This window comes from Pundamilia nyererei, unplaced genomic scaffold (genome assembly GCF_000239375.1).
Source record: "Pundamilia nyererei isolate P.nyererei 1_Seehausen unplaced genomic scaffold, PunNye1.0 scaffold00127, whole genome shotgun sequence".
NCBI lineage: Eukaryota > Metazoa > Chordata > Actinopteri > Cichliformes > Cichlidae > Pundamilia > Pundamilia nyererei.
The window spans coordinates 187,962-203,075 of NW_005187528.1; the positions used below are offsets into that span (position 1 = coordinate 187,962).

General features: G+C 43.2%; 1 protein-coding gene across 2 annotated transcripts in view; it reads right to left on the bottom strand.

Moving 5' to 3' along the window:
* znrf3 (zinc and ring finger 3) overlaps positions 1-10,751 on the bottom strand; it is a 65,103-nt gene extending 54,352 nt beyond the window's left edge. For both annotated transcript variants that reach the window (XM_005743049.1, XM_005743048.1), the window contains exon 1: positions 10,307-10,751. In XM_005743049.1, coding sequence (XP_005743106.1) covers positions 10,307-10,537 — 231 coding nt within the window. In that variant the 5' untranslated portion in view covers positions 10,538-10,751. The remainder of the gene's footprint in view (positions 1-10,306) is intronic.
* Positions 10,752-15,114: the final 4,363 nt, after the last annotated feature.

Below are 15,114 nucleotides of genomic sequence, written 5' to 3' on the forward strand. Positions count from 1 at the left end.
GATTCATATTTTCAGAATTTAACAACCCTCACCGCCTTTGAGACCGGATGCTTTGGTTTGAAGCTAATTAAGATTAGGACAGACAAGTGTGGCTCTTGCAAGCACAAAAGCCCTGAGTGCTCGACAGCGAGTCGAGACAACATAACTGCACATCTAATATCACAAAAAGGGTTATTACTGAAGCATACATGTACCCACTCGCTACCCCTCAAAAGCACCATAAGGTGGCAGCTCCTATATTTTTTATGTTGAGATTGCTGGTCACACAACATCCACCCAATGTGGTATCTTGGACTCCCGGCCTTGTCTTGGCAACATTATACGCTGTGAGCTCTGGTGTGGAAGTCTCTGAGCTAATAAACCCAGTCTGGCCTCATGTTGCTGTGTTTTTCCCGCCAACACATTACTGACTGTGCACTATGACCATTCATTAGCATGTTATAGAATAGCCTTTAGATGATTGCTTTAATAAGAGCCCTCAGCTTGCCAACTTAGTTAGGTTTAAAACAAAAATAATGCCAAATGGGTCTCACCTAATCTTACTCCAGCCATCAGACTGCAACATTTCCATAATAATTTTCACATTTATGTATCTTTTATTAGGCTACAGGGCATGCTTCATAATAAAGACAATGGGAACATCTGAAAGTTTTATTTAGTTTACAACTTCTGTGAAAAAACTGAAATTATTGCATAAAGTTCCCAGCACCTAAAAAAAAGTGCATTAAAAACAAATTTGGTGTCATTTGCCTTGTTTGGGGTTTTTTTGTATAAAGTGACAGTATAAAAATGACAGTGATGTTTTGTTGATCCTCTCATCCATTCCCAATGTGTCAAACTACTCCTGCAATGATGCTCAGATCACAAGCATCATTACTTTTAGATCATAAAAGTATCAGAGCTTTTTCTTATGCATAAATAATACAACCTTCAGATCCTCCTGCATTCATTATATGAGAGCGAAAAAGATGCTTCCAATATGGCGAGGCCACATTCCCTGAGATGTGTTTACTTCGAAATGCCTGCGGGATGCATGTCACCCTGGGGGTGACAATTTGACTATGTCACATGCCTGTGGGATGCAGACAGAATAGCAAAGGGCTGTATTGGCCTGTCTTTTTCTGTCATTCCCATCCTCTCCCACTCCATCTCTCCTTTCTCTTAAAACAGAATTCTGAGAATATAGATTTCCTTGACATGTCCGAGGACACGCTGTCATTAGTGAGCCAAGTGTGTTTGAACAAAGTGCCCATACAGTGTCAGGGGAGAAGGGGGAAACAAAGCATATCTCCTTGGCCTTTTATGAAATTGCTAAAAATGGGAAGAGCAGCTTTTACAATGATGCGTAACACAAGGATGAATCTAGATAAATACAAGAGAAGTTGTGAAATAGAGAAAGCATACTGACAACAATAATGATGTCCTCCATTTTATTTTGCTTATTTAGCGAGCTGTAAGCTGTGGCATATGCTTTAAAAAAAAAAAAAAAAAAAAGGGAGAAAGTCTTGACATTTTTCCTGACAGTAATATGCAAGAACAATGAAAGGTGAACAGATGGATTGCAAGGAGAAAGATATGGACACAGCTGGCCAGGAGTAATTATCCTAACCTTTTCATAAACCTCAGGCTCATGCTGAGCCTGGGGGGTACAGGTGGTGGGGAAGGGTGGGGTCTGGAGTAATGCAGAAAAAATTTGCATGGCATAAAAAGTCGCATCTATTAGCCAAACTGATCATGACGATGTTTTAAAATATACCTCTAGTGCAATGTTGTTAAAATAAAAACTCATTTTAAAATATCTACACTGATATTAGTGAAGAAAATCATGACTGATAGTACTGCATTATAAAAATACAGCTTTCCTCTACAGAGTTCCCATAACATTTTGTATAATATTGGCTTGGACAGAATATCTAACATGTAGTATTGGATATACCATGTAAGCCTTCCAGTAATGGCTGAAAGACTTAGACAGCACTTCTTCCCCAGCGTGAGGTTCAATTGCAGTATCCACCTAACAGCAGCACTTTAGAGGCAATGGCACCTGCAAACTGACACTGAAACAGGGCCAACGCAATCTATAACTCACAGTGGTTCGCCACGCTTTCTGCCCCTCGCTCTCCCAGCAGCACAAAAGTCTCAGTGTGGATACAATTATGTGAAACTGCTGGCTATTTTGCTAATGAGGCTTTCTCTGATGATGTGCTGACCACATAAGGAACATTTCCAGTGTAACTGAGCATTTTAACTGCTGGAACACCAGTAAAACAACAGGTTAAAATGCAAAGCAGAACACCATATGTCTTTGGGTTAGAGAATATTTTAAAAATCAGTTTCTGGGAAGAAAAAAAAAAAATCTGAAATGAACTGCCATTTGTAGCAATAAAGGAAAGCTTTGATACAAATTCTGTTTTTTCCACCCTCCATGTAAGTATATTAGCAATTTGCTGCAATAGCCTTGAGCTGCAGCATTACAGCCTTCATTGCCGAAAATGCTGAAGCCTCTTTTTTTCTAAACAGCAACAAAGGCTTTGTGCTGCAGTCCTGACTTGTGAAACCGACCCCAGGATGGAGGAATTAAAAGGCTGGACTTCAAATGAAATAAAGTGCAGCTGTTTAGTACTAATTCAACTTCAAAGGGAACATGCACTCGCAAAACAAGGACGAGGAAAAGATAACTTCAATCGGAGGCATGCAAATAACCTCTGGCATACTGAATCAACAACAGCAAATTACTGTTGTGCGCTGTCAACAACGGAGATACTCTCCAGCAGCGTGTGCTCCGCAACTGTCATGAGAGCTGTCAATGAGTTATCAGCCTGATTATCATGGGGGCATTTTGAAGGGATCTGTAGTCATGCACATTAGAAGAGAAGTACACGCTATCTCACACATGTAAACACAAGACCTGTATAAACTTTACAAAGAACAAAGTCAACTCTGTTTCACCTGTTGTATACTTTAGAAACGCCCCGTGCATGTACCCATCCACTGAAATCACACTAAATCCATTTCCTGTTCCTTTTTCCCCCCACTGGGATTCATCCAGCAGCAGTGTCAGAGGGTGACCCAACACCTTCACCTGCAAGGTGCTCAGGCTTCAGTCAAACACTCAAAGTATTTTTCTCACCGTGCTTGTGCAAGGGAACACCTCCATCTTTATTTGTATGGGAGCGGATTTAGCTCGGGGGCCTGCAATTGCATCATCACTCGGTTTTGTGGCGACACATATCAGGCCCGGCATTAGTCAGAGAGGCCTTTGAAGAGTTTGGCCCAGCCCTCGCTCACTCTCTTCCTCTCTCCGCCTCCCCTCCACCCCCACCTCCGCACTGCCTTTGATGTTAGCACGCGGTGCTGCGCCGAGCATCGTGGCCTCCCAGGCCTCCCTGCCTCGCCTGATCCTATCTGCTCAGGCGGCACATTCATGTGGTTTACACCCGCAGCATGACTCCCGGCAGCTATTCACCCAGCCCCGCAGGCCCCTCCCTGATCAGCCCTGTTCAGGGTCCAAGGGCTGGACAGAGCTGCTGCGTGGCCTGAGCTGCCGGCAGGGATCGAAGAGAAGAAGCAGAGGCCCTAGGCTGTACCAAGGAGCTTTTATTGGCATAGTTTGTCAGTGAAGATTCTACATTTGCAGATTCATAAAATGGAAAAAATTCACCTGACCCTTTGGGATTTCAGGAGATAAATCTGTTTTACGTTGGCAAAGAATTTACTCTTACAACTACAGAAAAAGTGATTCATCTTAAATGAAAATGAGTTTTCCTGGGGATAGTCCTTCAGCAAACATTACAGGCAACATATAGCAGAAAACCCTGTGTCCCCAATACCTTCAGAATCCCCATGAAACAGGGACAATATAAAAATAGAGTCAATTTTTCACTTCAGAATCCAAGGCGCATGTTTAGCAACAGGAAAAGGAGGAGGTGGGAAAATGCAGTGATATATTCATTGCAGAGCCAAGAGACATGCAGTGCTGTGCCAGAAAAAAAAAATTACACAGATAACCCAGCTTGTTCACATCTGACCAAGCGAGACCAATCCATCATACCTCTGACCTCATTGTGTTACAGCCTGCATCGTCCTCATTACTGGAACAACTACCTGCAGACACAAAAGGAGCCTCACGGTGGTCTACGATGGGAGGGTATAGATGAACATAATGAGGTCAGAGCTTCACCTGAAATGGATTTATCCCCATATGGCACCCCTGTACATGACCTTTGGGGGGAATTTCTCATATACAGGCTGTCAGGGGGAGCATTCACAACATTAATATGGTGCAAAAACCGAGGTTGATCTGACACGCAAAACCCGTTTCTGCTTCACTGAACCATACAGAAATTAAAATCGAGCAGAGTTAGTTCAGCTAGGCCACAAAGTCGAGCTTAACTGCAACTCTGTCAGAGCAGCTGATCTCAGTGTCAGCTTGTATAAGCTGAACAGTCAGCTGATATCCTTCTATACACCCAGTGGGTAAATGTCACATAAGGTGCATTTATTTGCTTCATTCTGTCTGTTTGTTTTGCTTTGCATCTGCAAGCTACATTGCAACCCACATGCACCCCAGCACCTCCTTTTAATGCCTTAAGCAGGTTCATATCTGTCGCCTTTGACATCTGCTCCGCCACCCTATGCGTTCCCTGTATGCTCTGTCCTCCCATAATGGAGTCATGTTGGCAAATATAAATGTCTGCAAATTGAAATAACAATCTCCTTTAGACTATAGAGGTCCTGACAGAACTATGGATCACAAAAGGGCAGGATCTTCACATATTAATAGCACCATTGTGTGCAAGTGTTTTTGTTCTTACACATGAGGCTCGTCATTATATAACGATGTACACAAAAGAAAGAACTTTGAACCCGGTGTTCTTGAACTTGGATGAGTCGGAAAGATCTGAGATAAGACTTCTCCTTTCATGAAAGACAAACAAGACGAGTGAGGGAACAATGACAGTAAATATACTTAGGAAGGATGAAAAGAAGACGGAGTGCAGGGCTAAGAGTGAAACTCTTTGCACAGCTACCTTCACTGGCAAAAAAAAAAAAAAAAAAAGTACAACAAAAGGGGCGAGTGGCATTGTGGCCTTCCACAGTTAGTCAGCAAATTCCTTGCCGACAACAAAGCATGCCTCTGCCTGGATGAGCTACTGTGAGCATTGTCATTTCATAACCCTCGACCCTTTAGCCTTTGTTTTGGAGACCCTCTGTGTCAGTAGATAAAAATGTGGGCAGAGAGGATGAACTGGGCCTTTCAGCACCATTTCATCAAAGACCAGGCAAACACGCCAGGGGTTATTCAGAAAGTGAAAACTCTACTCAGGACTTCTCTTCATCTTTAACTTGTCACAAATGTGGGGTTGAAAAACCCTCACTTAAGACAGGCAGCATCAAAGAAAAATCATAACCTTGGGGGAAATATGAATAAATATTTCCTCATCACTCAACTGCAATACAGAAGACATATGCAAGAATTTCATACAAGTGAGCTCAGACATGCAATCTATTGATTGCATGTCTGAGCTCATGTCAGGAGAGGACTGACTCGGGTGAACAAAGTTACTCTGGAAGAGGATGGATGCTGGAGAGGAGGCAGCCGCAAGCATCACGCTGACTGCTAATCTCTCTTGGAGTTGAACATCAAAGATAAGCTCAGCCATTCAGCCCAGTGGAAACTAACATAGCTACTGGGGCCACCAGTACCAACATGCACTTGTTCCAGGTGGAGCTGTGCATTCGGTGGAAATGTGAGGCTCGGAGAGGCAAGCGCAGGAAGATAAGACAGAGCAACAGAGCCAGCGGCAGGTGAGAAAAACAACAGTTGAGGGCTGGAGAAGCAGCATTTCTGAGTTGAAAGAAGTTTGGACAAGTACTATGCGATCAAAACAGGAAGTCAGGCATTTCAAGATTGACAGACATCTCAGTATTGACTAAAAGTAATCATTACCATTTGGCACACACTTCTTTGAAATTACTATTATTGGATCTGACAGAAATGTTTTGCTATATCAAGCAATTGGGAAGTAAAAATGTCAGATGTTAGCAGGTTGGTGTCCTCAGAAGTGCAACTTGTCATAACTGAAAAACAAAACAAAACATGGAAATCTATCATTTGAGCTGTTTTTCAGCCAAATTTAAAGACATTAGACGATAAAGGAATTTTTAGTTATGTTTTGACTTTAGGGAAGTAAATGCAACCCTGAGATTTATTTCAAGAATGAACTGACTTTCTGTATCCTAATCATCAGGCTGCCACTGGAGCAAGGATAAGTGGGACACAGAGGTGGGGGAACGGTCTGAAACTAAGATCCAGGGGCAGCGCAATTCAATATTAGCCCAGTTCACCTGAGCTTCAACTCGAAGTCAGCGGATGCATCAAAAAGACCAGAGCAAAGGTGTGGGATGAGTTTGTGCATATAAGAGGGGGGTGTTAAGCAAGAGAAAGAGAAAAACAGTTTAGTCTGTTCTATTCCAAAAAGGGGAGAAACGCAGCCTCAAATTACTTTGGCTGGGACATGAAAGTGAAACAGGGTGGCGGTTAAGAGACGATAGCACTTAAAATACAGCTGCGACCGCCAAGCCAATAAATGGAAAAAAGTAGGGAGCAGCACTTTTAACCTTTTAAACCAGCATTTGTGTACTGCTACTGTTGCTTTGGCGCTGGGAGTGGCCCGGTCCCTGGCACCTACCGTCTGGGACCGGCCCATTATGGCCTCTTGGGGTTTCCAGGCTGTGGCGAGAAAGCGCGCTGGATTCCTTAAACCACTAAAGCTCTCATTATAGTCTAAATGCAGCGCGACACAACTCCTGCCAGCTCCAAGGTAGGAGCTCCAGTATTTAAGCTCATCGTTGTCTTCGCTGAAACCACCACTTTACCCCTGCACAAGAAAAAAAACAAACCCCCCCCCAAAACTGCCACCTTGAAAGAAGTCGCAGTGTTCATATGCATGGAGATGAAGCCCAAAGGCAAATGGGGTTCTGGGTGCTTCTGGACGTGGGATTCAGGGGATGCTCTGTGTCCCCTCTGAGAGAAAGCAGGCAAGAGCCACGTTATTCCCTCTGGTTCTGGCCGATGACACTATGAGTTCCATCTGGTCCCCTGCATGCCCCTGCCACGTCCCTGCCTCAGCTCTTCACTCACATGCTGACAGCACGGGCCCGCTGGAAATCAGAGGCAGATGTGAACTCATGCAGTGCATCGAAGCTCATCTCGCTACAGGAAAGATGATTTGGCGTTTGAGAGACAATAAAGAGTGATGAGCAGCAGATGGCGTTTCCCTTCGTATTAAATCCATTCTAATCAGAAATGCCATGCGAGTGCTGTCAACGGCGATCAGAATGAAAGCAGCACAGCGATGAGAAGCCTAACTGAGTGTTTAGGCTTCTGAAATCAAACTATCGGTAAATGCAGAAGCAGGATCTGCTGCCAGCGTGAGAAACGCACCTACTTGAATCAACCAGGGAATGATTTGGTTGTGCCGTCAATGCCCTGCATTAAAGGTTTAACCGAAGTCTGAGCTGCCGCTAACCCGTGGAAAAGTACAGCAAGACTGCAAAACAAGAAATCGAATATTCAGTAGTTCAATCGCAGGTGATCCAAATTGGGCTTTCCCCCCATTTAATTAATTGCTCATTTTCCTTCATTATAGTAGCCTATAAGGCAAGTATTTTCATCTGGGACAATAGGTGAAAACCATTAACTACCTGTGCTCTGGTTGCCTAGAACCCAAGTTGAGTTGATGCTGTAAATACACTCTTAAAGTTGTCACGCCTGTTGACACACACACACACACACACACACACACACACACACACACACACACACACACAGTGATTTAAGGAGACATTGATTACTTTGCTATTATGGAGCTGAACTGTAGCAATCAGGGAGCTGCCTTGGGAAGCCTGGGGTTTGGCACTGTGGCCAGATATGCGTCATCATGCTTCCCCCCTTTTAGAAGAGCGCAAGAAGCAAATTAACTTAATTTATTATTTTTGGCCCCGGGAGCGTGTGCCACTGTTTTCTGCACTCTTCAGTCAGATCAGCGGGGGTGTTAGCTTTAGGGAATTAGCAAAACGAGAGTCCGGAGCGTACGAGTGGTGATCGCGGTTGGGTCTTTGCTCAAGAGTGTTGCCAAGGCCCCCCCACTTTTCCCCGGAATCTGAACCCATACCTGCTGAGGTCTGACCGCTATTATACACACACAATTAAGGTAGCGCAAACCCCTCAGGGTTCTGATCAAACAGAGGACCAGAGGGCTCCACAAACCTCAGGAAGACTTAAGCGAGCTGCTTATTCGCTGAACTCGAAAGCCTTGAAAGTGGACAAGTGCAACGGCTGCCGACATCACCAGAGACAAGAACCTAAATATTTGAGTTTAACCCAATTCCAGTGTAAAACAACACCACAGAAATTTCCCAACACATTCCTGCAATGTTATTTTACAAGTATAGAATTCAAAAGTAGGAAATTGGATACCAGTTTTAAATTATACTCCTCACGATGTATGATTGTCATTCATTGTCAGTTTCAACTTACATAAATCTTTGGTAAAATAGGAAATTCAAGACAGTGCTCGGGCCGGACAAACTGCCCCTCATTATAGCCTGACAAAATATAAGCTGTCTCTAAGTGGTCAGAGGCCATGTTAGCAAAGAAAGCAAACCTAAATAGATGTGGTTTTCAATGTAAAGCTGAGGTCCGACAATTCTGTGTGGTTACCGAGTGGCGCCAAATGGCCATCACTGTGTATAAACAGGGCCCATTTTTGTGCTGAGTATCCCTGCCTTTGATCTCCACATATCGTGTTTATTTCAAAATAAGAGCCTATGTTTTTTTAGGGGGGGGGAAGCAAAAATGTGCACTCAAAAGATGCTGCAGAGTAGCTGACTACACTGTTGCAGAGACGTGAGGGATGGCTGCAGGGTGCTACTAGCTGTCTGGCTGACTGGAGAGCATGACGGCAATGCAACAACACAACTGAGGCTGAACCTGATTAAGCCTCAGATCCACCACGACCTGCAAAAACAAATGGTCAGGAATGATTATTGCTGTGGCTTCCGGGGTACTGATGAGCTCACTGACACCCATATTGAAATGATGTCTCTGATCACAATGCAACTGCTGACAAACTTTATGCACATTGCCTTCATATGGGGGCATTTGCTGCACTCTGGCTTTTACAAACATCTCCCAGTTACTGCATCAAGCTTCAAAGAGAGGACACAGGCCATTCAAAAACTGCTTTACATTTGAGTGGCTTTGAATCGCCCACAAAGAGCTGTGCACCCCCTGATCCAGGACATGTTAGAGGTTAGGAAATATAACATTAAACATCAAAGCTTTTGCACATAACCAGAACCCAAACTCTTAAAAACAGTGTCCAAGCACATTAGGCAAGAATAATAAAACATCAAATACATCCTTCTGGCACTTAAGAGAAGCTTCATATTTTAGCGACTCCCACACAGAGTTGGTCCAAGCATAGCCAGCTCCAGCCAAGTGCACTTGTCATGTCTGAGGCCAGGAAATTAAAGATGGAACCGGGATGCTTCTTCCACGACTACTACGCACTCTATTCTTATTTATTTGTGTTTCCGGAGCCTTGAAATAGTTACAAGTGAGCCTTATCCAAAAAACGTGCCACTACAAATGTAGTGGTGACGGCTGCACACCAACAGGGTGCAGGCGGCGGGACGTGGGGTTATTTTACACGTTGGTCCGGTCAATAAAAGCAGACCTATTCCACTATTAAAACTTGCTTTGGGTGGTTTTAAAGCTGATATAAAAACGCGGCTCAGCTCTGACACGGACAAAGTGCTAAATACGCACAAATAGTGGCTTCGTGGTGTTTTGATAGTGGCCCTTGCGAAATGCGTAACGCCTGCTCGCTACGAGTTTGCAAACTTTGTGGAGGCGGTGGTAGGGTTGTAGCTATTTAAGAAAACTGCTCCGAAATGCGTGTGTTTCAGAGTGAGAGCGACTGAATGTAAGGCGCGTTCAAGTGAGCTCCAGACATCAACAAAATAACTTGCAAGAGCATGTTTTCCCTGTGAATGAATTCCACAAGATAGGAGCCATCTTGTGACCGCATATGCTTGCAAGCTTCGTTACCATCCTCACACACACTGCCCGCACACACACACACACCATGTACAACTCTTGTCAGCACCCCTAAGTCCCAGCGGAAAAAGTTTCTAGGAGGGCAGCTTGGTTAAATTACAGCCCGGGTCCCGGTAGCGTTGCTCGGGACCGCCGCTTGTCATCCCCCCCCCAGTAAGAAAAAGGACACTTTGCACGTACTTGAACGATCTCCCCCTCCGCGCTGATAGTGGCTCCTGCTTTGGAGAACCGTCCTTGCAAGCCAGTCGTGTAAGTAGTATAATCTCCATTGGGACTGGACTCGAACAGAACCACTTCCACAAAGGCTGTATCCTTGGCGAAGACGGTACCAAGAGAAGCGGCGACCACCAAGATCACCAAGACCACCGAGTCGGGCACACGATCTGAGCCTCTCCTTGGTAAAATCATCATCTTGCCGGCTGGATCTGCGCCGATCGGGACATAATTTCACACGGATGAATTAATCGGGTGAAAATAATCGAAATCAGGTCTGTGCGCTGTGCGGGCGATGCGTCAAGAGTCAAAATTGTGCAATAAAAAACTGAGCCTTGGCTGAAGCGTGTTTATTTCACCACTGCGAGCCTTGTCAATTACATTGCCTGCAAACGCTGCCTCTCTCCCTTGCTCTCTCGCTCCCTCCCTCTCGCTCCCTCTTTTTTCTCACCCTCCTCCTCCTCCTCTACAAAGCGGATCTCCTTTGATCTCTAAACACGTGATTTTTTTTTTTTTAGTTTTTTCTTTCTCTCTCCCAAAAGGGCTCTATCCCCACCCACCACTCGTTCTGACCCTCTCCTTTGCACTCCCCTTTCCGAAGTGCCAGCACTCTGTTAAGGAGGCACCATTGACTTCACCGCGCACTGAAAGAGGCACTTGTTGTTGTTTCAGGTTAAATTTCAAAGTTATTTGAGTCACTCGAGTTAAATACGAATTACAGTCCGTATATTTATTCCCATTAGCATTCCGTGGCTGCCCGGTGGCGTTTTTCTTAGTTCGGAGTCCTCGGTTAAATCAGTTTTCAGCCGTCGTGCCACCTTAAAACAAACACTACCCTCTTCAGGACGCTTCGTGATTTAACAGGGCTAATTTTCCAATTATGTTCAAATGCGCTTACCTTACAGGTAACAGTGTTTGTTAATAAGAAGTAGTTTCTCAGTATGACGCCCAAAGTAAGTCTGCCGTCACTTTTTAGCTTCAGATCAATCAAATATAAGGAAATTTGAATAAAAATATACATAGTATTTTATGAAGTACCTATATGGAAGCTAGCTTGATATAGCTATCTATCCAAACCTTTCACGAACAGCTCATCTCATTGCAGCTCACTTGAACTCATTTAACTGTGCACCAGTCTTAAAAGTGGTGGTTTTTGTATTTTGACTTTTGTAAAAAAGCTACAGTAGTGATTCAGCCTCTATGATACACTGTGCATTTATTAAGAAAGGTCGGTTTTGTAACCTAATCTTTAAAATGTGTCCACTGCACTTCTCTTTTATACAAACTGTTGCTGTTATTTACTGCAGAAGAATTATTACTCAGTCACTCTCTGGAATAAAGGGTCTATTGTGAAATTTCCCTGCAGCCCAGCTCCTGGGGAACATCTTCAGCCTGCTGCCTTTTCTTTCACTGCCCGTGAGGCTTCATTATGTGTCTGAGAATAAGAATCTTTTTATTCTTAGAAGGGAAAAAAAACATAATTTGAATCTTTGTGCAATTGAACAATTCATGAAAAGCACTCATGGTACCATGCAAGTGATGATGGTACTGTGCGTGCATTGTTCTGTCTTTAATGTAGGCTGCGAGAAAAAACATAGTCTAGTAAAGCTCCCTCATATTTGAAGCAGAAAGCTAGCCCATTTTTTCTCTCCTCTCAAAATATTAAAGAACAATAATGAAAAAAGACTGATTCTGCTCTGGAGAGACTAGTCTGCAGTAGTTTCACCACACTGGCCTCTTGCAGAAAATGTAAGAGCTCTGCACAGTGATTAATATCCCAAAAAGCGTAGAAAACAAGGTTTCATCTTGCTGTCAGCTGTGTGGCAGTGTGATTATGAAAACCAACTGTGAGGACTTTTCAGGTCAAGAATGCAGTCGCCTGTGGAAGAAAGAAAGGAAAGCGTGATGGTCAACATGTGTTTGGACTCAAAAAAAAAAAAAGAAGGGGAGGGGAGGGTGTGGGGGTGGCAATTCAAAGCCAAGACTTAAGAAGTTCTTCAGCGCCTTCAGCATGACAATAATTTACAGATCAGATTGGACACCCCTCAGTTTTATGAATCCTGATCCACACCACATGTGCCGTATTTGCCTTGTGACACTCTCCTTTTTCTCTCACTCTTAAACAGAAATGAAACTCGGGCACATTTGACCGAATAAATACATAACTGATGGGAATTTGAAAGCACTGCCTGCAGGCATAATGATCAAAATTAAATTAGATTTACCTTATCAGCTTACTAAAGGACCACAAAATGCATTAGGAGAAGAGTTACAGTGATCCAATTACTCACTAAAGGGCTTATTCCTCTTTTATTGCAAGTCTGCCCTCTGCTGGATGCTGTAAGATTTCAATCCACAGCAACTTTTTAATGCTTAAACTCCATTTTTAGTTTCCTGTCATTTAGATTTTATCTTCCAGAATATTTAAAGGATATACGGTCGATAGTCTGAATTTGTTAAATTGATTATTGCTTCAGCAGTATGCGGAAAAATTGTCACATTTCGGAGATTCGGCAGCAGCTGCGCATCCTCTCCTGACGCTCCAGTCTATCTGCACCAGTGTCTAAACTCGGGCCACCCTGAGAAGAATCAGCTGTCTGCTTGTTTAGGCTGAGTGAGTGCTGAGGATGAGAACGGCTCTGAGTGGTGATGGCTGGCTCAGCTCTGTGCATTACTGTCCCATCTCTCTCTGTGAGCTATTCAGTTGGGGGATTTCTGTGGGATCCTTCGGCTGATTTAAGATGTTTCATGTGAAATTACAAAGCCGCACAGCACTTTCCTCTCTTGTCTTTTCAAACACTCTTTATCTTCTCCTCTTCTGACTCTGTGGTGTAAACAAAACTGAAGCTGAAGAAAGTGTTTTGACTGTAATTAACATTTTAAGGATTTGATGCTTTGGGGGGGAGGGCTGGTGATTTTTGAACTGTAAGTCCACCTCATTTGGGGGTTTTGGAAATGCTTGCGGCATTGTCAGACTAAATATTTACTCTGTTGATCATAAATATAAATAAATAATGATTCATTTTCTCCATTTATTTTGCATTCTTCTGCCCAATTTTACACAACGCAGATGTGCATTTTTTGGGATAAATGTCAGTGTCATACACATAATGTAATTCATGAAGACTGTATTTTTTTATATCAACACCGATGCAAAAGAACAACTGTTGTTTATTTTGTACAGCTTAGTTTTCCCATCCACTCCCCCCCTGCAAGCATGCCATTGTTGATAAGAATTTGGCTTTAATTGACTTGGCTGGATAAATAAATAAATATGAAATACACAAGAGCACGGGTTACTAATAATACCCAAAGGGAACATTTGTGCACATGCACCACGCTTCCAGCCTCTGTGAATTGTCCCTTTGTTGGTACAGTGCTGACGTTATGTTTTAATGAAGAAAGGAGATGATGAGGAGGGGGAGCATTTACATTCATGGATCCCAGAAGAGTGCATCGCTGCAGCGTATTATTACACAAAGCAATTAGGGGGCCCCACTGCCCCCCAGATTATGATTTCCCCAGTACGAGGATGACTACTGACTCCAACAGGCTCGCAGTATGCTGCATGTTTGCAATGATGTCACTGAACAAACCACAGTGGGAAACTCTCATGAAACGATCTGCAACGAATTATAAGTTGAGGGGACAGTTGGGGAAAAATACCAGCACCGAGGGTGGGATGATGGAGACTCCTTTGAGTCCTTTGAAAACATTATTTATGGACTGCTTGCCAAAACAAATGAGGTTTCATGATGAAGTTAAAGTGGCAATGTGGAAATAATGCAACAATGCCAAGAGGTCCTTCTTTGGGGATCATGACACATATGCTCAGGCCCCTCACTAATACGATTTAAACATAGACTGTACATAAAAGACAGACAATCGCCATCTTGGTGTTTTGAGTGAGGATTAGGTCTGAGTAGCCCCAACATAAGAAAATGCTGCTTTTCTTCATCTTCTTTTTTTTTTTAAAGTCCAATAAGGACTACATTTCACAAAAAACATTATTCTGTGTTAAAACACATTTTAAGTTGAGCAACTGACACCATAAAGCAAATACTGATTTCATACAACCAGTAACACGTAAGGTCATTTTCTTGTAGACTTACAGTCTGACTTTTATTGTGAAACCAGAGGATAAAAGGTAATAAGAGCTATGTGGAAAGGTGGCTCGCCTTCTGTAGGCTAATCTCTGTCTTTGGTGATATATGGGCAGCCTAATTCTCAAAATGCCACGGAGACACTGAGGATTCACTGGAGATTTACACCAATTTATTTCACGAGGCAGAGGCTTTTGTGTGTCTTTCCAGAGGTAGTGTAGGTGCCAGAACAGCTAACAAAAAAGGACAAGAAAGGACTGTATTTTGTTGAAAATAGTCTCTTAGATTACAACAAATATTATGTACTCACTGGGGTTGATTTCTTCTCAGGCCTTAAGATGTTTTACATGGTTACTAGTGAGGTTTTGAGTGCAATCTCTGGGTACTCCTGTCTGAAGTTTGTCTATGTTACTATTTTAAATAACACAACGAACACAAATTAGAGACTATACCTGAAATTATTTCCTATTTACAAAATAGTGAGAAAAACTTGAGTCGCCTTGAAGTAACTGTTGTTGTGATTTGGCGCTATATAAATAAAATTGAAATTGAATTGAAATGAAACTCATCCACTACCAATTTATCCAATTACAAGACTATACATTCACTGGTCACTTTATTAGGTCCACCTTGCTAATACCAGGTTGGACCCACCTTTGCTTCCAGAACTGG